Source organism: Dipteris shenzhenensis, chromosome 28 (genome assembly GCF_047967505.1).
Source record: "Dipteris shenzhenensis isolate YYH24624 ecotype China chromosome 28, Dip_SZ_1.0, whole genome shotgun sequence".
Lineage (NCBI taxonomy): Eukaryota > Viridiplantae > Streptophyta > Polypodiopsida > Gleicheniales > Dipteridaceae > Dipteris > Dipteris shenzhenensis.
The window spans coordinates 2104252-2131773 of record NC_141623.1 but is presented as its reverse complement, the minus strand read 5'-3'; the positions used below and the strand labels follow the sequence as shown (position 1 = coordinate 2131773).

At 48.0% G+C, this 27522-nt stretch overlaps 1 protein-coding gene across 2 annotated transcripts in view; it reads right to left on the bottom strand.

Moving 5' to 3' along the window:
- LOC147883032 (insulin-induced protein) overlaps positions 1-26982 on the bottom strand; it is a 118101-nt gene extending 91119 nt beyond the window's left edge. For both annotated transcript variants that reach the window (XM_087399682.1, XM_087399683.1), the window contains exons 1-2: positions 26610-26982; positions 1423-1574 (exon numbers count right to left, since the gene is read on the bottom strand). In XM_087399682.1, coding sequence (XP_087255808.1) covers positions 1423-1574; positions 26610-26880 — 423 coding nt within the window. In that variant the 5' untranslated portion in view covers positions 26881-26982. The remainder of the gene's footprint in view (positions 1-1422; positions 1575-26609) is intronic.
- Positions 26983-27522: the final 540 nt, after the last annotated feature.

Below are 27522 nucleotides of genomic sequence, written 5' to 3'. Positions count from 1 at the left end.
CAGTAACAACACAAACCACAAAGTACAAACACCCAGAAGAAAATCTTTTGAGCACTGTCAACGATGGGCAGTTAGGGACCGAGTAAACTCGATGCGCCCTGACCAAGCGTGGCTCAACTGAGATTTTCAGAGTGTGTACAAAGAATGTGACCTGCAACAAATGTCACCAAATGCACTGCGGAAATAAAGCAAATGTGTGCTCCCTGGCTACACACTGCCTCAAGGCATAGACTGCAAACACATCTAGGCAAAAGCCCTTTGATAATTTCACCCAAAACTGAGAATTTCACTCAGTAAAAGCATAGAAGCTCCGGCTGTCCTGCTGTACTTGTGTCCTTGCAGCAGCACGCTTCCCCCAAAAAAAAATCTTTGGACACAGATCCCAAGAATATGTACCTCCCTGCTGCACACAGATCGAAAAAAAAAATCTGTATAACTGCCTGTGGTTGTGGCGGCGTCGTCCGTACAGCTGTACGGAAATCCGTACGACTGTACGGCAATCCTTGGAGTAGGTGCGCCGCTCTGTACAGCTGCCTGATGCAGGCCGCCCTGGAGCTGCCCTCGACACAGCCCACACAGTGCTGGATACCACGAGCTGCAACTATCTGCAAAATGCGCCGCCTGCGCAAAAGCGCCGCCCTAGCTGCAAAATGCGCCGCCTGCGCCCTGAACTGCACCGCGCTGTCGCCCTGGTCTGCTCCCGCACCGTCGCCTCCGCGCCGTTGACTGCTGCGCCGCCCTGATGCTGTCGCAGTCCGTCCGTACGACTGTACGGACGACGTACGGTCGTATGGCACTGTCCGTACGTCCGGACGGAGAGGGTAGTAAGCGAGGGAGAGGAAGCTTGGGAGGGGAGGCTCTGATACCAGTTGAGAGGGTAGTAAGCGAGGGAGAGTGAGAGAGAGACACACTAGTGCGGGTGTGAAGTGATGAGTGAGCCACACCACAAACTCACTTAAGTTTTATTAGGATTAGGTTTACCCTATGACTGTCTTAAGACAGTCATAGGTGTCCTAACTTTAATTCTTTAATATAAGGGTAGGCAATGTGCCTTTACCCCAACACTACGACCAAAACAAATCACAAAAGTTTGGAAGATTTTAAGTTCCACATAGGTCTACCAAAAGATCACAAAGATTTCCATACACTCTATCATCACAAGTGTTTTGTTATAGTCTATCATAAAAAAGCAAAATTATAGGTGTGTTGAAACTTTAAGCCCAGAAATTTTCAAATTTCAAAGTGTTTCCAATATAGCATGGTACAAAGAACATCATAATCTCAGCATTAACCCCCAAAAAGTTTTGTCATTAATGACTTGACCATTTAGAGTGGAAGTGGTCAAGAATCAGATAGACATAAGGAGATAGGTAAATTTCCAACAACTGTTTATAAGTGCAATGAAGGGATCAAAGAAGATACCACCACATTTGTAAGAAGAGGTCCCACATGAATTGCTCCATTATCGTATATTTGCAGTTGTACATTAGAATGAACACCATCTAAAAGGGGTCCAATAACAAAACCCAGACCCAGAAGTGCCACTGCTACACTGGACCAGTTTTGCCGGAGATCTTGAAATTCACACGGATGTCTATCAGCTATGTAGCAGTTCAAGAGCTAAACTGGAGAGCACTTTAGCTATACTGCATTTTGGAAAAACTGTAGGCCAAAGGACTGTAATAATCCATTCACATAGAACAGTTCCAATCCTATACCTTGACATGCATCCTCTCTTTGAAGATAAATAATAGCACTTCAACAAACTTCAGAAGCCTCAGGCCTTACATACTAATACAGACATTCCACGTCTGAATATTACATCCATGATTTCATATTTTTGATACACAATGAGCAACGAGGAAACCCCAAATTTGACATGGATGGCCTGTGACTTTTTCCCCAGCACGGGCTATCAATTATTTCAACGCTCATGTTTAAATTCATTTCTATAGCCTGACTCTTTGAAAAAACTGATCCTAACAACAATCAAAGGGGAGCATGAGTATTATCCATTGAAGATGCAACGCTGAGCCTTGGAGATAAATGGGTGAGCAGGAACTTTTTTTGGCCTGCCGAAAGGAAGGACTAAGTGAAGGCGATTCACAACAAAGTGAAAATAGCCATTTTCAATTTTCAAAAAATCTGAAATGATTTTACGATCCCCTCCACATTTTTAGCCCCTCCCCCCCCCCCCCTCTCTCTCTCTCTCTCTCTCTCTCTCTCTCTCTCGCTCACTCGCTTTCAATTCATCATCTCCGCCCTCTTTTCCGCACTGCACATCTTCCTTGCTATTTTGAATCTAGGGCAGGCCTTATGAATGATTTATAATCATTCACCTTGTTTTTTTTTTCAAGAAAATTACTTCATCAAGTATGAATGAAAACTGCGAGAGTAAGCTCAAATGCGGGAGTACATCATACAATGCATGAGGAAAAAACAGCTCAAGGTGAGCTAAAAAAGAACCAAGGCGGAGGCTGAAAATGCCATCTCAACCCTGAAGGAAACTCAGAGAAGAAAGGAGATCCCCTTCAAACTCTGAAAAAAGTAACTCTCCTGGCAGTGGCTGCTCTAGAGGATCCCTGCAAGGTGAGCAGGAACTTTTCAAGCAAGATCTATCAATATTATGTTTCAAATTAGTGATTCGGGATTCACTAAGCATCTGTTAACACTTAAGCAGGATATTTTCTATTTTCAAGTTTTTCCCCATTTGATGCATTAAATAGCAAGCATCAGTCAGAGGGCCTTGTTCCTCTATAGTGAGTGTCTTATAGCATGTATACATCGTCAAGTTGCGTTACTGCCAAGTACAAATGTGAAGGTATCAAAAGTTTCACATTGACTGTTAAAGAAACTCAAATCAGTTAGAACAGCCATTGTGAGTGAATATATGTGCACCACAACCACATGAATCATGATCTATATCTAGATGAATCCACGAATATGCCCAAACTCATCCTGTTAAACACAACCAATAGTGCAGTTTCGATCTCATGGCAGTCACTCACAAGGTTGAAAACCATAAACTCCATCATGGATAGTAGTAACTAGCTAGCCCACCAACGTCATCAAGGCCCAACTCTGGGTGTAGACCTGTGAGAGTAAGAGGGAGCAGAATGCAAGAAAGAAAGAAAGAAAGAAAGTCTATTAACATCCACTGGAGACCAAAAGGTCTATGGGACAGCAAGAAACCCTCTAGTGCATCTGCTTTAGGGAGGGCACATGGCAGCTCCCGAGGAGTGCAAAAAGCCACCCACATTATTTAGAATACTTACATGATAGTCTGGAAGAGTAAATACCTATACATCAGTTTAAGACTGAGAGTCTTTTGGTTTTGATTTGAACTCTCTGATTAGTGCTACGCCTTCACGGTAAACTACCCATTTTCCATCCTTTCTGGCAACCCTAACTTTAGCTAATTCAGTTGCCTTAATCTTAAGTTGAGCTTGTGTAAACTCCTTTGCTATCCATACTTTGGTGCCCTTCAACTTGTAAGATTGTCGAAGAAGCTTAATCCGCATATCTTTTGACTTTAGTGTAAGGATAGCATGACCTTTATAGTGCAAAATAGAAGCTGGCCTGGAGTCGTCATCATCCTGCTCATCATCATCCACCCATTCAATGTTGGGCAAGCTTGCTTTGATCATTGTCAATATTTCACTATATGTGTACTCCTCTTTGTACCAATCTTCTGGGAGTCCTCCTATTCTAATCTTCAGCGCATCATCACATCTAGCTTCGTGTTCTTTAATCTCCGCTTGAATATCTGAATTACATGCTTTGGTGTCCACTTCCACAATCACTTCCTTCATAGCAGTTTGTACTTCAGTGTGAACAAGATCTTTGACTATAGAGACTAGCTGCAGGGTAGGGGGGGGATCCTTACAAGATTTTATAGCCTCATCAATTACTGCTTGCTTACCAAGCCCTTCCAAAATGTGAAGTCGAGCCTTTACTTCTGCCAGTTCCAATCGTAGCTCTCTCACTGCCTGGTGCAGATAAAAGATCTGATCCAGTTGCCCAAGGATGGATCATTTTAAGCCTTCTTGTTGGTTATTCCGTGCATATGGAGAGGGTGTCATGGCTGCAACTGTACAGTACCGAGCCTTGATGGATGTTGGATGTTGAAGGAGTTGAGGGGGGCTTGGAGGAGAGGGTAGGCCACTAGTCCATAGTTGATTGTCTGTTTGAACCCCCTAGCATGCAACTTCTCTCTGACATAATGATAATGAACCTCAATGTGCTTCGTGCGAGCATGAAACACAGGATTCTTTGCCACTGCTATAGTACTCTGACTATCAGTGAGAATTGGAGAGGGACCCCCCAATAAGAGATGAAGATCAACAAACAAACGACGCAGCCAAACACATTCAACTGTCGCTGTGAAAGCTGCCCTGTACTCAGCTTCACATGAAGAAGTAGCCACTCTAAATTGTTTCTTGCTCAACCAAGAAATGCAAGCTTTGCCCAAAAAGAAACAATTACCACTAGTGGACTACCTGGTATCATAGTCTCCAGCCCAATCTGAGTCATTGTAAGCATGCATCTGCAAGTCACCCCCCCCTAGGAAACATCAAGCCATAAGACTTTGTGCCTTGCAAATAACGGAAGAAATGTTTTACAGCCTGCCAATGTGTTGTCTTTGGGCTGTGCATATACCTGCTCACCTGAGATACTGCATACTAAATATCCGGCCTTATATTGCACAAATAAATGAGGCATCCAACAGCCTGGTGTGACATCCACTGATTCACCTGCATCATACATAGTAAGCTTCAGCCCCAGCTCCATGGGAGTGGCTATACGCTTACAATCTTCTTCTTTTTTCTTTCCTTTTTTTCAAAGAAAGGAACCTTCTATTAAAGCTTGAAAGATTTCATACAAGACAACAGCCCCGAAGGTGCTAAGTATGGAAAAAAACCGAAAAAGGCTGAAAGAAAGAACCCGCCTGTTCCAAAGAAACCCAGCTCACTACCTAGGGGATCTCTGGTACTGGGGCTAACATCCAAGTGGGGGGACTATACAACCACTGAATCCCTCATCCCACGCTCCCACGTGGATCGTAGTGTGCATATGACGTCCTACCAAATGGCTACTAGGGTAGTTGAGGGTGGAACCGTGCTCACCCATCACAAGATTGCAACGGGCCACCCAAATGTTCCACACCGTGATGCTGGCTACCACCTCCCAAACGTTGTCGTCCCTAGGAGGAGGAGCTAGGCTGTCAGGAGGGACTGCCTCATGGAGTGCTATCCTGCGGATGCTCTGACCCTGTATTCGGTAAGCTGGGGAGATCTCATCAATCTAAAACGCATGTCCTCCCTCTGTCAACTAGGCCACCATCCCCCAGGTGTAGTCTCTCTGAAGACTCTCCATGCGTTTCATGATCTTGAGGGCTCCCATCCAAATCCTCGCTGCGCTACGACAGCTCCACATGCAGTGCAAGATAGTCTCCAGGACACCAACGGAGCAACAATGGCACTGTCCCTCCACTCGCATTTACTCCAACCACGGTCCGATGGGCAATCATCCGATGGGCGCAGCCAGAAGAAGTAGGATATCTTCCTCGGCCGCAAACTGGACCACAACCGCGTCCAAAACCTAGAGCGAACATCTTGGGGCATTCTCGGGGTCACCCAATGCCTCTCTCTCGAGGGGGTCCACCTCGACGAGTCCATCTAAAGCCTCCTGCCAATCTGTGTGGCGTAGGACAAGAAGAGCACCTCATCCACCTACTCGGCTAGGCTGCCCCTGGAAGGCCAGAACCACTCTCCAGGATCCCACTGGACCTCCCTCAGGAGTCAACTCTCCCACAGCTAAAGGCACCATCTAGGGGCATCATGCTCTGAGATACTGGGAGGGTCAATGTGCCACTCCTTCCCCAAACGTCCCACCACTCTGATCATCTGCCAGTGAATCCCATCAAGACTCCCATCCGTCTCAAGGTCTCTCTCAGTGAGTGGCTGAAGTAGGACTCCAGATCCTACACGGAAGAAGTCGGGGTGTGTGCTGCCTTGCTGCATCTACATCCTCAAGGGGACACCAATACAGGAAAACTACCCCAACCATCTGCTATCTCTCCATACGCGAAGTCCTTCCCACTAGGACTCAGGAATGGCTAAGTCAATCTCGCTCATCCGATGCCCTGCCCCTCGCAAATGCGTTAGGGTATCAAGCCTCACCTCTGCCTCCATGGGTAATCTGCTCCAATGGCCAAAAGACCCGGCCAGACAACTGTCCCACTGTGCCCAACCAATGTGAGTTTGTTGTCCAAGCATACGCCCCTCCTGATCTCTGATCTTTGGGTGCCACATAAGGGGCTGGCGCTCAAAGTCCTCTCTGCCTTTGAGCGGAGTACGAATGAGACCCCCTCCCAGTCTCTGTCAAACCCTGTGAAGGCTCCTCATCAAGGGGGAACCCTTCCCCATAAGGGGGGCCTCTGAGAAGATCCATCTGTGTGAAGGCCGCCACTGTCTCCCAGTGCGTGGGGTGTTTCTTAGAAGCCCTCGCTATAAGAGGAGCTTCCAAGGCTCTTTCGAGATCCCAATCCTAGACTCCCCTGTCCGAACTCCCATCCAACCTGCCCGTCCTAGAATGAGCTCGCCCTGATCGCAGACCTCTGAAGCCAAAGTCTATGAGACTGAGATGCAGACCCCTCCGCTCCATCCTGCTGCGGGGGACCACTCCTCTGGACCTCTCCCTTGGAGAAGGTGGTGTCATCGTTTGATGTCTGATGCTGAAAACATGTGCTCCTTAGTCAAATAGTGTCCACTGCCTGCCCTACCACTACCCTCTGCAACTCCTCCCGGAGTATCAGGTACTACGGCTGGCCACGAGCACGGTCGTGGAGCCCGTGCACGTTCCAACTCACTATGGTCCAACTCATGAGGATGGGGGTGCCGAGAACAAGGCTCTCCTGTGGTGGGTGGGTCTCTGTTCCAGAAAAACTGCCTTGTGTGACTTTGCCGGGGGTTTGGAGGGCGAATAGTCCGTGTTCGTGCGATGACGTACTAGGGTGGATACCAGCTCAATACCGATCCTCCGTGCCCACTTCATCATGAAGGAGACTTCCACCCTAAACAGCTCCCCACACTTCTAGAGGAGCCAGTAGTATGTCTGCTCCACCTTTGCATCCAGCGGCAATCTGATTACTCCTACCGCTAAACCACACATCGGTTCCTCGCATGTGAAGCTCAGCTAAAAGTTCACCTCCGCACCATGGGCGTGCTAAAGGTGGGGACCACTTCTCCAACCCTGTGGAGGCAAACTAGAATCTCCAAATAGGGTGTGTCTGAGAGGCCACTGCACTGATCAAACCCCCCTTCCGGGGCTGTAGGATCATGAGCGTTACCTCCAATGGTAGAGGATATGAGTCTGGAATCTCCCGATAGTTCCACGGTCCTAACCTCCAGAAGTCCCGTGGCAAGGGACGCCCAGGCTGGAGGTTGGGAACTGTTGACCTAGAGGATGAGCCCCGTCCCTCAGGATCCCTCCCTGAATGGACCAACTGCTACAATGAGGACGCTGAAGGGGGCGTCATCTTTCCCTTGCCTGCTGGTAGGGGTGTCGAGGCGAAAGAACCTACTGCGGTGGTGGAGAGGGGGGTGGCGGGGGAGGTAGGGGAGCGGGGGGCGGAGGGAGGGGGACGGGTGGTGAGAGTAATCATAGCAGGGGAACTGGGGGGGGAAGGGGGCGGGGGAACCCTGGAGGGGGGGGGGGGGAGTGGAAAGGAAGATGGGGAGGGATCTGGAAGGGCAGGGGGAGGGGGAGGAGGAGGGATAAGGATGACCGCATGTCCCCCCTACTGATTAAGCTTGTCGGGACTTTAGATCCGCTCCTCCGTAGCCGTTGTCGGACTAGCATCCACAACTTTTGACATCGCCGCATCTGGAGCTCCTAGGGCTCGCTGCTGATGCAAGGGTGAGTGCGGAGACTGAACCTTCGAAACGGGAGGATCATCTAGCTGGGCGGTGGCCCCCTCCGCTCTAGGGAAGGTGGCTCCTGCTGTTTCTCCTCCGGGCCCTCTCGATCAACCCTGTCCTTCTCTCTGCGTTTGGCTCTCTGCCTGCGGCGCTTGCGGGCTTGTTTGCTTGGTTTCTTTTTCTTTTTAACTTGGGTCCTGTCCCCTTCTGAGGAGGTAACCCAGGGGGGTCTGAGACTCCTACTGCTCTTGCCTGAGAGGGCGATGGACTCGGGCCTGCTGACTCTACCTACTCTGCGGGGGTTGGGGGGGAGGCACTCGTCCATGGCACGCGGGCAATCTCTGGCTAAGTGACCCATCAGTCTGCAGTGGAGACATTGGCCTGGTAACCTGGAAATCTCCACTCGCTGGCGAAGTGTACCCCCTTCAAGGGTCTCTAGAAGAATCAACTCTGGGAGAAACTCTGGGCTCTCAACCACCAGTCTTATCCCAGGTACCCTATCATCTGCTACCATTGCTACTATCGAATCTGACGGAGACTCGAGCACTGTGCCAAATGTCGAGGGGACGATAGCTTTGTACTTCTTTGGAAGCCCTGGGAAGCGAAGCATAACCGGAAGCGTGGAACATGGTGTGTCGTGTCTCTGTCCTCCACTATAAAGCCATGGTACCAAGGAAAGAGGTACAGTAGATGCGGGCCAAGGAGAATGGGACTCTGCTTCATAAGTGTCAAGGTTGTATTGGAGGAGCTCAGCTGGATGAGGAAGACGCCTCTCCCATAGATGGTGACCTCCTGAATGTGGTCGCCCTCTAGTGCCAAGCTTGCCTCGATCCACTCTCGCACATGTTGCCTTGTGGGTGTGAGGCCCACAATTCTGCCCACAATCGCCTTGTACTGAAGGGACTGAACTGCTTGCAGAACCTGTTGTTTGTCGGCTGGAGAAAGAAGGACCTTAATGACTGTGGGATTCGAGGGTGCTGCCATAGAGCCCCTCTAGCCACAGACCAAAGGTCACCACCAAGATCTTCTTCCTTCTAACAAACACAAATGCTCCTGCTGCTAGTGAAGAGAGGAAGGAAAAAGGGGGAGGCGGGGCGAGGGGGAATAGGCAATGCGGGAGGGCGGAGGCGAAGAAGGGGGATGAAAAGAAGAAGCGGAGAGGGCACGATGGAGCAGCAGTTTGGGGGGGGGGGGGGGGGGTTTCAAAAAGAGGGCGGAAGGGAGGCACGAGAAAGGAGGCGGGAGTGAAGGTGTGAAGGGGCGGGAGGGCGGTGAAAAGAAGGCAAGGGAGGAGGAGGAGGCGTCGGGCGAGGAGGTGGAGCGGAGGGAGGAAGGGGCGTTGAAGGCGAGGTGAGATGGCGAGGCGGCAGGAGGAGGGCGGAGAGGAGACGGGACGGAGTGGTGGAGCGGCGGCCGAGGCAGAGAGGAGGCGAGGCGGAAAGGCGGCTGTAGCAGGGGCGGAGGTGAGATGGAGGGGAGGTTAGAGGCAGGATGGCGATGGCGATGGCGATGGCGGGCAACGGGAGCAGCCAGGTCAAGCATGTATGGCCTGAAATCCTCCTCGATTGAGAGAGGACACTAGAAGCAAATTCTTCTTTATACCTGGCACATAAAGAACATCTATAATTCTGAAATCTGTGCCATCCGTGGATGTGAGTATGATGTCACCCACTCCACATATTGAATAAGAAGAATTATTTGCACATGTCACCTTCTTTTTAGTAGGTGGTGCATGCAGAGATGCAAAAAGACTCTTCCTAGAAATGATGTGCTTAGAAGCACCACTATCAAAATACCAAGTGTTCAGTGTCCCTTTGACACTGAAAGAGCATGCATCCTGAAGGGTCATAGCTGCAAGTCAAGAAAGCATACGGGTGATCCTCAAGAGTGGCTGTAGTATCTGGACTAGCCACTGAAAAAACTGAAATGCAAGATAAAAAGGTATAGTGCTCTTCCACAAAGTTGGCTGTAACATCCCCTCCATGATGTGTGCATTAGGAGCTAATGCATCTAAGACAACCATACCTGAATCCCTTTTCTTTTCCTTAGCTATTCGCTTCTTGCATTCACCAATGTAATGACCTGGCTTCTTGCAGTAGTGACAAATGCCCTTCCTCTTAGGCTTATCTGCATCACCTTTAGCCTTATAAGAGGGCTATCCTGAATCAGCTTTATGCTGATGTGTGGGCTGATTTCCATGTTGCTTTTGCTGCCCTTTCCCTTTGGGCTTGAACTTAGAAAGCATGGCATGCTCACCAGCCCTTGTTACCATGTTCTTTCTTGTCTGCTCTTCCGGCAACAAGAGTCCTATCAACTCGTGAAAAGAGAGAGGATTGCTGCCCCCCCTCAATGACAAATTCAGCGAGGTGTGGAAACCGAGATAAGACTCAGGAAGAGAATTCAGAGTGGTGGTAATCATCTCTGAATCCGGAATAACCTCATCTATATTCAGCAACTGTTCCCTCAAATCCTAAAGTTTTGTGAGGTGAGCACTCATGGAATCTCCCTCATCCATATGTGTATGAGATAGCTCTCTCTTCAGAAAGGAAACTCGGGCATCATTTCTTGCTGCAAACATACTCTCTAAAATCTCCCAAGCTGCCTTCAAGGTCTTGCATGTCCGAATGTGAGGAATAATAAACCTCTTGACAGAAAGAGAAATAACTAAAAGAGCTTGTGCATCCCTAGAACCCCATCTTTTCTGCTCTGCTGTGGGAGCCACTGGGGTAGCTGCTACTGCTCCAGTCACTTGTCCTGCATTTTGACCTCTATCCTTGCCTCCAGCTGTAGGAGTGACAGGTGTAGCCACAGTTTCTGGCCTTGCCTCATCTCCATTAACATAATCCCAGAGATGTCTGCCAATCAAGATGTTGCGAACCATAAAACTCCACAAGGAGTAGTTGGTGCCATCCAACTTATCCTCCTGTGTGAGGACTCCAAACATCTCATTGGGGTTGTTCCGAGCCAATTCTGCCAGAAAACTAAAAAATGCAGCAAACTAGACAAGTAAAATCCATTCCTGGGATGTAAAATGCACAACCAAAGTCTGCCAAAAATTCTGCCCACAATGACAATTGCTGTCACAGCCTATCAAAGGCTAGAAGTGCACCAAAATGCTCTGCAAATGCCCAAAAAATCTGCAAAGTATATCTGCAAAAAATGGCAAATGTCTGCAATGTGACTCAAACTGAGTCCAAAACTGCCAGCAAATCTCCAAAAATGACCTTTCAACTGCCAAATTGCATTCAAAATGCAAAAGCCCCAAATTCCTACAAGAAATTGCACCTGAAAGGCGGCAAATCAACCAAAAGCCCCAAATTTTGCAAATATCTGCAAAAGCCCCAAATTTTGTCTGCAAGATTGCAAGCAGAACCAAAAAGCCCCAAACTTCTGGAGCACGTTCTGCAACATGACTGCAATGCCTGAACTAAACAGGATGCCCCAAATGTGCTCCCAGAAAACTAAACCAAACAATGGTTGTCTGCAAGAATGCGCCTTCCAAAGATCACTTGCAAAGAAAAGCTTCTCGAAGTACTGATGCCTTCAAACTGTACGAAACTGACATTATGCCAAGGTATAGTTGTACAACATGTACGTACAAAATCTGTACACCCATACAGAGATGTACGGATCTGACATGCAGTCAACGTACGGAATCCGTACAATGTACAGACGACTTGTATGGACGGCGTCTGTTGTACGACGACCTGCAGATGTACGGTCAGCTTGTACGGACGGGCTGGCGATGGAAGACAGTACGGAAACGTACAAAGCTGTACATGAGCTGGTCGGGCTGTACGGAATTGAGCTCCGACGGGAGCTGTACGGGCAGAATGCGGGAGCAGCTAAAGCACGGGTAGGAAGAACCTACTCTGATACCAAATGTAAGAGTAAGAGGGAGCAGAATGCAAGAGTGAGAAAGAAAGAAAGAAAGATATATTAACGTCCTCGGGAGACCTCATGGGCCTATGGGACAAACACACACCAAAAGGTGAACACCAAAACATCAGTTATAGTTATTTGCAAACACATAGGGGGGAGGCCAGGGGAGAGCTGCAAAATGGAGGAATATAGTGCTTTTGTCGGGGTCGAGACAAGTGTCTTGATCTTGGGGAAGGCCACAAGTGTATTGGCATCCCCATCCATAGTCGCCTGAATATATTCAGGCGGCCCTTGCTGTAACTGACCCCCAGGGTTGGGTTTTGGGGCTCAGCCCAAACCCTTGGGTTACGTGTCCCTTGCTGAGGCAGATGGTGACTTCTGGTGGCGGCGACTGCTGGTTGCTGTTGTGGTGGCGTTGCTGGTGGCTGAGCGGGTGAGGGAGGCTGAGGCGGGGAGGCTGAGCAGGTGAGGGAGGCTGAGGCGGAGAGGCTGAGCGGAGGGGCTAGCGGGAGAGGTTGAACAGAGGGGCTAGCGGGAGAGAGAGGCTGAGGGAGGGGCTAGCGGGAGAGGCTAAGCGGAGGGGCTAGCGGGGGAGAGAGAGAGAGAAAGAGAGAGAGCGAGAGAGAGAGGGAGAGAGAGAAAGAAAGAAAGAAAGTTTATTAAAGTCTTTGGAAGACCGATGGGTCTATGAGACTGTGAAAATCTTGATACAACAAGCTGTGGTAGTGGAGCTACTAAATGAGCATCCATACCAATGCAAAATGCCAAAATGCAGAATAACAGTACTAAGTCCTAAGTACAACATAGTCATGTCGATGGTCAACTATATATCAGTCTCAGCATCGTCATCAATATCATCATCATCATCGGCAGCAGCAAGATATCAAGATGGATGGGGCAGTGGAGGCATGAAGTCGGAAATAGAGTGTTGTCGGCCACTCAGAGGAGCGGTCTTGGCACGTCTCTTAGTCGTAGCTCTACGTCTAACTAGGGCTATTGTGACCCCCGTCAGTCGGGCTCCGACTCTAAAGGAGGGGATGTCCCTGAGTGTGATCTGTGTGTCGACCCACTGTCTGAGCTGTCGGGTCACATGCTCCAGGTCACGGTCATGTCGAGGCCTCGTCTCATGGGGGTCCATGTGATCTAGCTGAAAGAACTCCATGATAGAGCTCTAAGAGGGATCAACCGAGGAAGAACTCTACTCCTGTCTCTGTGCTCCAAGTATCCTCTCGCGGTGTCTAAGTGCCTCATGAATGAAACCTGCCAAACACCGCCGGTCTGGGTAGGAGAGGAAACAAGCCAAAATCCCGTAACTATCCCTGAAGAAGCAATGGAAACATCCTCGGATCTCATAGTACACAGGACACCTGAAGGTGAAATGCTCCTCTGTCTCAACCTCCTGCATGTCACACAATGTGCATATGCGCCTCTCCCTGGGTAGTCGCTCTGCTCTGCCGCTCTCGATGCGGAGTCTGTGTGAAGAGACCTGGAACTGCCCAAGAGAGATCCTCAGCAAGTGGGGTAGTTGAATCTGTGTGTATCCTGGTGGGTCAATGAAACCCTCCGCTGTGATATGTAAGAAGTGATCTCTGTAGAAGCTAAGCTTCACTGGGAGTTCACTCGGTCCCAACCAGGTCCGAAATGTGTGTAGCTGTAGTAGATCCTCATGGATAACCTGGTTGACCTAGTGTGATAAGAGGGGAGAAAACGGAGCATCCATGCTGTACTGAAAGGGAGGTAGTCTATCCATGTGGAGCCCCAATCGCTCAAACCATCTCTCTGTGCGTGCATACCAGCACCTCTGGTCTCCTCCTGCTGCAAGTGCCATAGAAGAGGATAGAGCTATCCATGGTAGCCTGCTACGCCCCGAGGTATAATCCCCATATTCCCTAACTCGGTACAGATATGTGATGACCTGAAATGCAGCATCTAGCTGTAAAGGGGGTGACCCAAACTCAGTTTCGAATCTGAGTTGACGGCGTAAAGCCTTACACTCATCATCGTACCAACTATTTCCAATGGGTGGTGGGCGGGTGGAGCGGGTGGTGTGGGGAAAAGCGTGAATGGCAGCCTCATGTAGTGAGCGGGTGACAAGGGCAGCACGATTTTCTAAAAGGGGTATGAAGTCAATATAAGCAAGAAGTATGTACAGACGGCCAGAGTAAGAAGGTGAGTGATCACGATCAAAGCGTATATCCTGGTAGGTGGAGTAAGCATTGAGTGAGGTGGAACGTGCTGTGCGAAGGGAGGTGGAGATGCTAAAGAAAAGATATGTATGATCAGCCCCTGGGGGGAGAGGTGCTACAGTGAAGTCACTAATGCGAGATGTGAAGACAGAGGATCCCATGATGTAATCAACAACACTGGAGGCCCCCCCATGTGGAAAGCATGTGAAACCACCTAAAGCAGGCCATCTGTCAAGACCATTATAGATCATGAGATCGTGTATCCTGTCGAGGTCTAATAGGGCCTGCCCATAAGCTGAGAATGGACCTCGCCTGTCAGCCGAAACCCGTAGCATACCTGCCTCCTCAAGGTCAATATTTGACAGTAGGGTGGAATCATCTCTGAAGTCAAGAAGTGGTACCTGACGGGCCCTTGTCCTTGCGTTGAAGTCCCCTACTAGAAGGACCTCTCCGCGGCTAGAAAAGTCAACAATGGACTGATAAAGGGCAGCAAATGGGGATGTCTCATCATCACCTTGGATATCTCTGGCAAAGTGGGAGGTCTCCGGGGGAAAGTAGCAAACTGGGACAAACAGATCCCGGCTGTCCATGTGTCGAATCCAAAAAAATTTGGTATGTGTGTCTCTCTGCTCTACTGAAATGATCCCCCAAAGTGTGGATATGAAAAGGACTGCAACTCCACCTGAACCGCGAACTCCTCCTATACCCCTCGTCTCATCTCTGTAGGTAGACTCCCATGTATATCTGCTGGTTATTGGAAGAGGGCGCTCTCGGCTCTGATGTGTCTATGTATAAAAGACTATCGTGGCCTATATAGGATTTCGAGAAGTTCCCTGGTTCTGACCATAAGGTACCATTACAGTTCCAAATGATGCAGGACAGGGTCTAGGATATCTGAGTCTCATAGACCCCACTTCCCTATGTAGGGGAGGGGGCAGGTGCCCTACAGGGGCCTGTAAGAAGTCGTCCCTCTCGTACCACTACCCACTTCGCCTCCTCCTGGGCCGGATCCCGCTGCTGCAGCAAAAAGTGCCTCTCCTCAGCCTATAGAGGTGTGAGGTCCTCATCCATAGAGATCCCTAGCTAATCTAGAAGGACTGACCTACGTCGTAGAGCTGAAAGTCATGCCTGAGTGTCATGGAACCGTATGATCAGGAGTTGCACTCGGTTGGGATCTCTCCCCACCCGCCATGCCCTCTCCATCTTGTGCTCCGCCACACCCAAGGTAGCGGCCACGAACGCAGTCACATCTACCATTGGTGTAGCCTCAGTGCGTGGGATCCCGCGTACTCTGATGTTGAGAGCTTCGCTGGCTCTCTGTTGCTGCTCCATGAGGGTAGCCGAAACGGTTGCCCTTGCGGGTTCCCGTTTGGCCACGTCAACCCATCTGGAAGTCTCCTCAAGAGCAGATTGCATGCTCACAATCTGTGCCTCGACCACTGGGGTACTCCCTGGGACAGTGTGTATGGCTGTGACCTCTTGTTGGAGCTGCATGATATCCTGTATGAGTCCTTGAATAAGACCCGCCTGCTCCCGAATGGCCCTAGCCTGCTCCTGTATGATGCGGCTCTGTTCCTGGTTGAAGCGGACAAGCAAGTCAACTCCATCTCACGCTCACGGAAACTATGTATCTCCATGAGCAAGGTCTCACGGGCCTCTGGTGTATCAGCCCACCCATGTCCATGCTGAAACTGTGGTGACTGTGGCATGAAAGTGTGGGACTGAGTCCGAAAACTGGACGGTGACTAAGTGAGGAACGGAGATGACAGTGGAATGGATGAGGCAGTCTCAACGGGGTGTGGGAGCGTGGACTGACTGAGAGGGAGAGGGGAGAGTGAAGCGTAATGCAGAACAGTGTATGACACCTCCGAAGTAGGGGTCATAAGCTGTGCGAGAGCTGTAACAGGAGAGGAGGGGAAGGAAACAACCGGCGCCATGGGCATGAGTATGTCATTGATCGTAGATGTAGAGAGAGCTGAGACTGGAACTAGAGCTGAGCTTGAAGCGGGGACTAAAGTCGAAGTAGAGATAGAGATAGAGGGAGCATAGGCTTGAGCTGAAAACGAAACTGAAACTGTAGCGGGAGTTGAGGTTGAGGTAGAGATAGAGGCTGAAGAAGCTGAGGCGGGTCCTACCTTTGCCTTGCTGTCTACCCTGAGTCCACTTCGGTTGTAACATGTGGTCACATCCTCCAATTTCAGTTGTGTCGTTTGCTTTTTATTGTTGTTATTGTCGTCTTTCTTGGCTTTGTCCCCCATTTCTCTTGGGGTGTAGGTGCAGGTCTTAGTGTCCGGCCGGGAGCAGGAGCACCGGTTCCCCCCCCCATAATGGGAGGCACGTCCAGTGCGAGGTGGTGGAGAGGCGGGGTGGAAGCCTGAGGTGGAGAGGCAGCCAGGAGGTGGAGAAGGAGAGGCTAAGATGGCGAGGAGTTTTTTTTTTTTTTTTGGAAGTTTTCAAAAAAAAAAAAGAGGAGGTGGCGAAGGTGGCGAGGGGCTGAAGCGGGAGCGAGAGGAGCAAAGAAGGGGGTGAACAAGTATCCGGGCACCAAAGCATGGACCTCGATCTTTAAGTGAGTCCTTGCTAGGCATTGATGCAGTCCTTGCCAGGCAGTGATGCATGAACGGAGGCTGCAGAGCAAGAGCAATTGCCTGCCACAATGCAGACACTCACAAGTGGCACAGGAATGTCTTTCCGTCCTATATTATCTGCATCATTAGAAGCACAGGCACTATTTTCGGAGGCACTATGTTTTATGCTTCAAGGCACCCTTTTGCACATGCAACAGCAACTTGATCAGCACATTGGTCAGCAAGCGTGAATCAAGTTGTTGCCACTGCATTTCAAGATAAAGGCATGTGGGAGATCTCAACATGTATCTCTAGCTCACAACTCAAGCTCCGCCGACACCATGAAAGAAAAACAAGTTATTTTCGGAGGTGTTATTTTTTATGCTTCAAGGCAATCTTTTGCACATCGACAGCAACTTGATCAGCACATTGATCAGCAAGGGTGAATCAAGTTGTTTCCACTGCACTTCAAAATAAAGGCATGTGGTGATGGAAATGGGGAGAAGGTCAGAGACACATCACTGGAGACGAGCTGAGGCACGAAATGATGTAGATTGATTGATGATCACAGCAAGTACATAGCCTCTTTTATAGGCTGGGCAAGCCTTACAGACACCTCATAGATGAGGTCACACACGAGAATCTAGATCCTATGATCTAGGTGAGGAATCACATGAGGTGGCACAAGTGGCCTCAAGACTCTTCACACTCACACAACTGTAGGACATTCCTAAGACTCTAGGACCACACACACTAGGACCACACACACTAGGACTCCAATTCCAAAAAACCCCCCCTCGGAGCTAGGGTGAGAGACTATGACAGTATCCAGACTGTGCATCCCAGGCAATCTCAGAGGCTAACAACTGAGCATAATTCAGAGGTTGAACCAAGCACTCTCATGGCTTAGGTGTCAACATGATCAGAGACTCAAATCTGAGCATGGATGCATGACCAACTCATAGGTCTAGGGAGTACACCAACATCCTGGAATGCAGCCAGGCCTGATAAAGGAAAGACATAACAACCCCCCCTGTCTCCTAACTCGGTACATGGAAGTAAGTGGAGCCTTTTATAGGACAAGGCACACAAAATGACAAATTATTACAACATTTTAGGGGGACTACCCAAGGCAGAGTACCTAACACACATGACTCTAGAAAGCCCACTCTTCATCTATCACCTCATGGAGGGATAGACCAGAAATAGCAGCAGTGCAGGCTTGTCCAGAAGGTGTAGTTTCATCGTCTTCGTCCTTGCTCTGCTCCACAACCAGATTGGCATGTTCTTTGGCTTGTACCTTTGCCATTTTCTTGAAGCAACGATCCTCTGGATGGCCAAGTTTCTGACAGTGATTACATTTAAGAGGTTTTCCTTTCTTCTTGGGCTTATTCTTGAGAAAGAATGCTTTGCCAGATTCGAAGGAAGATTCTGCTTTCTCTGTAAGCCTACGGTCCTCATCAATGAGATGAGCTACCATATCCTTAAAGCTCATATTGCGGCTGACTCTTAGGACAGCAAGGATCTCATTGTACTTGGAAATGTCTTCAATACTGGAGAGAAGTACAGCAACGATCATCATCTTCAACAATGGCTCGGATGGCAAATAATTGTTGGAGAATTGACCCAAGATTGCTCAAGTGTTCATTGAGGGTTTCAGTTTCCTTCATCTTGAGCTTGAAGAGTTTTTGTTTGAGAAATACTTTGGAATTATTGATCTTATTTCCAAACAAATTCTCTAATTTTTCCCAAACGTCGTTTGCTGTCTTATCAAAATCCACATGGTGGATAAGGTTGTCAGCTAAAGCTAGGCCAATGATAGCCAATGCTTTATCATTTTGGTTTTGCCACCAACTGATTCTAGCATCATCACTTTGGGGTTTTGGCTCCTTGCCATTGGTGATATTCCATATCCCTTCTCGCATAAGAAGAAGCCGGAGTTTTGTCTGCCAAGTTGGGAAATTGCTCCCTGAGAATTTCTCGATGAGCAAGGAGTTTTTTATGCTATCCATTGGTGGGAAGGTCTTAGCTGTTTATTACAGCCAGTGTCTAAATCCCTTACAATGTTTACTCAGATTTCAAAAAGGGCCCAAATTTTACATGGTAGAAGCTTCAATTATGCCAAAGGAAGACATAGAACAGAAAAGCCCTAAATTTTAGGGTTAGGGTTACTGCAAAAATTAGGGTTTGCAAAAAATTGGGGCTTTTCAAAATTTCCTAGAGCATAGTGTTCTAGCAACACTAGGGGAGCTTCAGATCATAAAAGCCCCAACAAATTCACCCAAAAATGAGGCAAAAATCTTTATTTAAAAAAAAAATATCTCAGACGGACTGTCTGCTAGTCGATGGAGCTCATGTGGAGATGCGAATGAAGAAGATCAACTCAGATCTGTTGTGTGAGTTGATGGCCTCAGATCGTCAGTCGTCAAGTCAGCTCCATGGCTGGCGCCGTCGCAGGTCCAGTTGCGTGGGAGCAGCAGGTTCGGTCAAAGCAGCAGGTGTTCACGTCGGGTTCACCATGGAGCAGCAGGTGCAGAGACTATATGGCGCGCAGGGAAGGAGTTAGCGGGCAGAATGGCGCAGCGTAGAAGATAGCGTAGAGCAGAAGCGGGAGGAAGATTCGCAGGATGGCACAGCAGAAGAGTGGCGCAGCAGAAGCGGGAGCAGCAGCGTGGAGATTTCGAGGCTGTACAGTGCCACAGCAGCAGCATCAGCGTGGACAACGTGGATTTGCAGGCGGCAGGCAGGCTGTACGGGCTGTCGTACGACAGGTACGGGCTGATGTACGGTGATGCTGAGGCTAAAGAGCAGTCGATGGTGAGGCTTGGGTAGGAGGTAAGGCTTAGTCAGGGAAGACCCGCTCTGATACCAATTGATGGAAATGGGAAGAAGGTGAGAGACACATGACTGGAGACGAGCTGAGGCACGAAATGATGTAGATTGATTGATCACAGCAAGTACATAGCCTCTTTTATAGGCTGGGCAAGCCTTACAGACACCTCATAGATGAGGTCACACACAAGAGAATCTAGATCCTATAATCTAGGTGAGGAATCACATGAGGTGGCCCAAGTGGCCTCAAGACTCTTCACACTCACACAACTGTAGGACATTCCTAAGACTCTAGGACCACACACACTAGGACTCCGATTCCAACATGTGGGAGATCTTCACATGTATCTCTAGCTCACAACTCAAGCTCAAACATCACATAAGAACGACAATGACGTTGCATCAATCACGAGCCTTGACCACAAGTCATCTAATGTGTGAGTTTAAATGTTGCCAGGATACTGCACAGCATCTATCTCACATCACACGTGGGCACACAAATAAATAAGAAATATTTCCAGGTCTGGAAGAATACATGCAGGTGTACAGCCAAAACTCCATATATAGATGCATGGGAATGGTGAATCAAGTACAAAACCTGCCCTCAAGTGTACCACCACCTGCTGCAAGATCCAGCCAGGTATGACACCACTTACAGGCTCCGTCTACTGTACCTACTGCTGTCGAACTCCAATCTGCCGCTGCGTGCCTCTCCATAGGCTTCAATAGCTGCTCAATATGCTCACTATCTATGCACACCTGGTTGCTCTCCAACAGGGTATTGATATGCACACTGGAGTGCAATGAGTCATTGCTGACTGAAGTATCCTACTTGCTTTTCACCTTGCTGCTGAAGCCTGATATGCACACTGGAGTGCTCTGGATGATCTGCCCAAGATCCCCTACAACAGGGGGTTTTATAGGACCGTACGCCCCCCATATTTGGCCCGTCAGGTTGACTGCTGAAGCAAAATGGCCGTATCAGTTGACCCGACCCATGCAGGTAATGCCAACCTGCTCGAGGCTGATACCAACAGGCAGCATCTCTATCGCATATATAAGGCCTCTTTGCAGGCACCTACTGCTGGGCTGAACCCCAGCCATTTGCCACTCCAAGGCTTGGACTTGGCTGTATATATGCCCTAATCCAGGGCCTTTGCCAGCCCTATGTGCTGGCCTGTACAGCCCATGTAGCTGCCCTAAATAGGCACCAAGAGTGTGCTGCCCATATGGCAGCCTCTCTCAGTCCAACCCATCTACTGGTTTGATTCCCCCTTGTCCTCCTCATATCGGGGCTCATAGATGGGGAGTTGACCTCTAGTTTCCAACAAGGCAAGCAGCATGTGGCGCAGTGGCATGGGGATCGCTTGGAGAGCATGATGCCTTCTATACACCACGAGATGGTTTTAAGACAAATGCTAAACGCCCCTCTAATTTCCATCCCTCCATCTGATTTCAGATGGAGCAGTATGCCAGTGAGTCTTCATATGAGCACCATTGGCCTGTTCAACCCACAAGTCACCATGCTTGGTGAGGCGATCATGTCACGTCATAATTTGCAGCAGTGGGAGAGATGCCAACCCTCCTCCTAGCCGTTTGGCTTGCAAGTACACAACCAGCAATTCATGCCCCTATCTCACCACAGGTCAGCAGTCATAATTAGTGTTCCAGCAAGGCAATGGCACTACTGGCTAGCCAGATAACATGTTGTCCAGTGCTAAGCACACATATCATGCTCTACCTAAGAACATTAGGGATGAGATGTCATTTCATCAGTATGTGATCCTTACGAGGGATGATGTACGAGTGTTGGAGGGGGTCAATCCAGGAATTATATAGCGAAGGGTGTCAAGGATAAGCTGACTATGCATAAGTTTAAGCAAACACTTGAATCCTTAATGAGCTTGAAGAGTGGATCATGAAGCTGGAAGATTATTTCTGCTTCTATCCCAAAGATGATAAGGAATATATCATCTATGCATTTATAGTGATTACGCCCCTACTTGGTGGCGCTAGAGATGAGTTTTTCGCACAACCCCACAGCGCGGGGCCATTTGAATGCTCAGTGGCGTTTTTGCAAGGTCGCCAGCAGCCCCATTTCCTAAGCCTCAACAGTATTTTAAAATGCCTTATGTCAAGCCATACCGGCTGCAAATTTATAAATTTGCAGTCAAGGGAAACACTGAACAGAAAAGAAAAGAGAAAAGAAAACAAAAGCATTTGAAGGTCATCATAGACAGCAAAACCGTGTCTTATCTGTCCAGTTTATGCTTCAAGTGTAGAGAAAAATCGACTCCCAAACATAGTGATGTATGCAAAATGAGGAACATCAGGACAGCCAAGCTCAGCATGTCAGATGATGAGAAGGAGCTCATCGATGCCCCCAAGATTCTTGCGTGACTCACAAGGTTGGTGCCAAGGATGCAGGGCCACCCCTGGAGGGCTAGAGCTGAAGATGGTCCCCCTTCCCTTTTGATCCAAATGGCATTATACGCCTAGGTGTGCTTGCACATGACACCCATGGGATACTCGTACTGTGTGTCAAATTTCCAAAGTTGCATCAGCTGTGTGGGAGGTCAATGTTCTACCCTCTGTCATCCTTCATCATAACTGAGCTGCTCACCTAAGCCAGCAGCATGTTAGGTAGGTGAACAAGTGATAACAGATGAACCATGATCAGCCCTACATTGTTGGGACAGTTTTTTGCTGTTCAAGACAGCTTCTCTCTGTCCATGAGGAAGATGATGCAGCACACTGACTCGTACACTTCACCTGAGATGGTGATGTGGCACACCATGTTAGAAAACAGAGATCGAGGTTGCTTGCTGTAGCCAACACTCCCACAGCGGAAGAATATGCCCAAGAATCACACAAAGCCTAAATAAATCTCACTTCACTACCTTGTGTACACAAATAATAGAGACACTTCACTGCCTTGTGTATACAAGCAATAAAGACACTTCAACTCTGGAAGAAGATACACTCAGATGTACAGCCAAAAGGACAATGTATTGATATAAAAACTAAGTACGAAATCTATTTATAAAATGTACCAACCTCGCTGAGGTATGGCTTCACAAACAGCAATATATCCTGTACCATTGCTGTAGGAGCATTTCCTCTTCATCGCATGCCGCCAAAGGCTTCAGTAGCTTTTGAGGTTGAGTCCAACTATCCACTCTGTTTTGCACCACAGTAGGCTGTTCTACCTGTGCATAGCTATTCTGGAAGCGCATAAATGCTGCAGACTGAACTGCTTGACAATTCCCCACATGGGCCCTTTTATAGAGCGAGCATTTCCTCTTCATCGCATGCCTCCAAAGGCTTCAGTAGCTTTTGAGGTTGAGTCCAACTATCCACCCTGTTTTGCACCTCAGTAGGCTGTTCTACCTGTGCATAGCTATTCTGGAAGCGCATAAATGCTGCAGGCTGAACTGCTTGACAATGCCCCACATGGGGCCTTTTATAGAGCGAACGCCCTCCAAATCTGGCCTACCTATTTTATGGTTCAGCGACCAGACCTACAGACTTGGCTGACCCAGTCTGTAACTGCCGACCACCCCAGCTGTCTGCCGACTGGACTGCCACATGGCAAGCCCATACTAGCCTTCCTAACACTATACTGCTGACCTGCTATTGCAGACTCCATAATCTTCCATGAAGAAGCTCTCAGAAACAGATTGGAGACGTACTTGAAACATTAGTACAATCCAAGTCCAATTCCGCCAAGGTAAGCCATCCCGAAACACTAGTACCATCCAAGTAGCAGGTACGACCCTCCTTGATCATAAACATGCCAGCATTCTCTCAAGCAATCTTGGGAATAATATCAGGTTCATCCAGCTATTCCCCTCCGAAGCTAAGGACAGCCTGATTCCTGCCATGCGACAATGCCTCTAGGGTCAGTTTGAACCTGCCTTTACTCTGGCACCATCTGTAACCAACTAACATACATGCGCAATGAGATCCTTGTGGTTGAACCACATAGATCCCTATCACCAAGTTCTCTGTAGAAATCCTGGACCACAAGATCCAAATGCGCAATGAGATCCTTGTGGCTGAACCACATAGATCCCTATGACCAAGTTCTCTGTAGAAATCCTGGACCACAAGCTCCCACCTGGTTAACACAATGGCAGTAGCATAATCTCTTTACCTATTGATGTTCCCATCTTCACCATAAAGGCTTTAACAAGTTAACCTTTTTACTCCTAGCATACTTGCAACTGAGCCTTGAAGAAGCTCCAAAACACCTGCCCCTGTCAGCAAATCACCCTCCTTGAAGCAATCATCATTGTCCTTGACAGAAGTCATGCAGCAGGCATTGATGACCTTTGCAACAAGACTTACCCCTCTATCTCCTAAGAAGGCTTGCACCCTCCATTCTCTTGATACATGAGAAAAACAACCCAAACACCGTGCCCAATACAGCTGCTAAAGTCTGAATGAATACACAGAGAAAATATGAAGGGAAGGATCCACTCATCCAGCTGCTAAAAACAAGTTAGGTATCTCCCGGAGGCACCCACAACATCCATGTGTAACTCTGTACTGCAACCTTCATGCAAATGGTGTCAGCCTTGTTCTGAGCACAACAGTCTGTATATGAGTTGAAGACGATCAATTGTTTTGCACCTCCCATGGATCAAGTTTGCATAAGACCACAGATGTTGGTATGGACTATTTGAACAAATTCGGTTGCTCAGGGTTTGTCAAGACTTGAGAAAGTAGTCTCGTGCATCTTACCAAGGGTACAAGATTTATTTTAACAATAATGTTTTTACACATGTAGTTTACAAGAGAAAACCAGCATACTTGATCCTCTCTAGCTGGATATATCCTCTCTCCAAACAACCATGAGACAAATACTAATGTGGGCCATGCCTCCTCAACACTTTGAATATAAAATAGAGATGAGTGCAAATCCTTGTATTGCATGCACTCTTCCCATGAAGTCCTCCCAAATACTCGCACATACAACAAGGCCTCCTTTGAATTGCCACATCGTAGGGAGGAAGTGCCTTGTGAATGGAAGACTACATTTTTCAAACGCAGTATTGCAAATGGCCCAACCTAGCCCTAGAATGGGCTATTGAAGTGGAGTTTGCACCTCCATCTCCATCACGTTCACAAGTGACTCTTCACCTCTTCTTTACTTGAAGAGAAGAAGAGTGATCATGCAGTATGCAGTGTGGCACATTGTTCCTTCACCTCTGTCTCAAAACTTGTGCAAGGAAGGCTACTGAAATCCAATAGAGGAGAGTGTGGTTTGCAACCTATGGTCGATCTTCAGTATTCAGCCCGTTTGGGCTGTGTATATCCAGATGTACATTGTCTCTTTTCTCTCTCTCTCTTGTGCAAACTATTCTTAGTTAAAGATTTCTTTCGTTGATGTGCATTACTTGCATGGTGAAATCTCCCTCAAGTTGAGCACCACATTGCATAGCAATTCATACATGGAATGATGCCACCATTGAGGAGGAGTAGCAATACTAGGATGTCCAATCAGGCCTGTATTCAATATCCGTCTATGCATTGATGGGTGCTAAAAATGCCAAGTCACTAAGGTTGAGAGGTGACATGTTAGATATGCTCAATGCCCCACCCTCCTGGTAACCATCAGTGGTCCAAGGTGCTCAATTTGTAAGGCTCCCATATGAGGATAAGCCATGTGTGAAGCCATGTGTGAGCCCGGGACACTGGATGGATCCTGACTTGCATGTTAGATGAGGTCTATCAATGAGACTGTTGATGGTAGAAAGGTGATTGTGTGAGAGCCCCTTGCTCTCGTTGGGGGTTCGGGGACGAGAGCCGCCGAGGCGACGGTATAGGGAATATTCCATGAACGACTGGTTGGTTCCACCAACTAGGTTGACTGGTCGGCTCCACCGACTAGGTTGACTGGTCGGCTCCACCAACTATGTTGATCCGACTACCGCCCTCATAGCTATAAAGAGGCGACCTTCCTAGTCCATTGTATCATATCAGTTCAGATCACATCAAATCTTCCAGCTAGTAGCTCTTCACCTAGTATCTGTCTAGATTGCCATCTAAGCTCCACTGTGGGAGCGCACGAGTGGACGGAGCCATCATCTGTACGACATCAGTATTTAAGGAAAATTTTATTCCTCTCCAGTTTGTTGTGTACTCTCTATTCTTCATTCAGTTTCTGTTCCGCTGCCCAGTGTAATTTAACATGACATTGATAGCAGAACTGTCCATATGTTAGTGGACAAGCAAGAGTATCCACACCTCCATTAGCGCTAAGACCTTGCAAAAAGGAAGACTTGCAGCCACTGAAACTGACCGTGGGTTGAGAGTGGAGGTTGGCAATGGATAGCACATACACACAATTACACCTTTGCAAGTGATCTCTTTGCCTTAGATGGGTCCAATTACCTTGTTCTGGAATGTGATTGGATAAACATCTAGTGTTGCTTTTAATGCCAAGACTCTTTGCTTTAAGTACAAAGTCTAGGCAATGGTGTTGCAAGGTATCACAGCACCGAAATGTAGCTAATTACATCAAGGCAATTCCTCAAGAAATAAACTGCACTGTACACAATGCAGTTGGCTCAGCCCAAGATTGGCAATTTTCCACATGTGGAGGATGTTGATACGCAGCAGTTGCTCTCAAAATTTGCTGATATTTTTACTGATGTGCCACATTAGCTTCTTCCCAAGACAGATGTCGACCATGCCATAGTCTTGGAGCCTGACAACAAGCCCATCAAAAAAGTCTTCGCATTGTCTCTCTAAGGTGGAATGATGGATTAATAACTGTTAGATGAACTTAAGCGTCACTTTTTCACTATGATAGATCTGAGGTCACAATATCACCAAATCAGGGTGAAAGAAGGTAAGGCGCACAAGATTGCCTTCCGTACAGAAAGGGGGCCTATATGAGTTCAAGATGATGTCATTTGCATTGACTAATGCACCAACCACATTTCAAGCATCGATGGACAAGATGTTCCGACCACTTCTATTCCGATACATGCTGAATTGTATACGTGCTGTCTTTATTTTATGACATCCTCATTCACAACAAGAGGCATATCAAGCATATCAGACAAGTGCTGAAAATCTTGAGGTTGCATCAACTCTGCGCTAAGGCAAGCAAGTGGTTTTTTGATATTCCTGATAATTATTTAGAAGCAACAGATTAAAACATGTTTGTTAAGAAATAGAAACAGTTCTCGTTTCGAAGTTTTACTTACTCGGTTTAAATTGGTATTTCGTTCCGACCTCAGCAGTCTCGCTTTCTTTCTTGACCACGCAAGATTCCACCGGGAACCAGGTGGAATGCCCATTGCGATGAATTTTGCTAAGAAAATATAACTTTCTCAATGAAGTCTGCCCTCGTGCCACATGGTTGGGGATTCTATTAGTCCTCGATGACCGGAAGGACAATTTCTGGCAAATCCGCGGAGGTGGAGGTAGACTGGGACATGAGGTGCATTGCAGCACAGCAGAATGCTGAACCAACATTGCAAGCGCAGGAACGAGACCGAAGGCCGATAGCTAAGAGGAGGATGTGACAAGTGGCCTCTTCTCATCCGATAGAGCAAAGAAAAAGACGTGACAAATGGCCTCTCCTGCAGCGCGTGCCTACATTTATGGCGTCAATTAAATTAAAAAGAAAACTAAACATTCTTGCTTTGGGCTCAAACGTCACGCTTTGGGAGTCATTGTTGTATGGAGTAAGTGGTCTCACGAATCTACAAACCTTCTCTTGGTTCTTAGTGTGGTCCACAGATATGGTCGAGTGTGGATCCATAGATGGTTGTCAGTGCACCGATGAGTTGCCGCATGCCATCGTGGAGCATGAAGTCTTCCAAACAAGTCAAGTCGGACTAGTTTTGTTTGAAGTTGATGTTGAAATCACCCAATGCGTAGGCCAGAATAGAGCGTGGAACAAGCTGTAGCAAATTCTCCAGGCTGGAAGCAACATTTTCGTTTTGGGAGAGGGCGGCTTGTAGAGGTTAATGACAACGATGTGGCTATTCTCTGGCCACTGGAATATGGCAAGTAAACATTGACACCCTTCGTTATATGTTTGTCGGTGGTAGAGGAGTTGGATTTCCTTTTTGTAATATGTGGCAATCCCCACACCATCGTGCATGCAAAGGT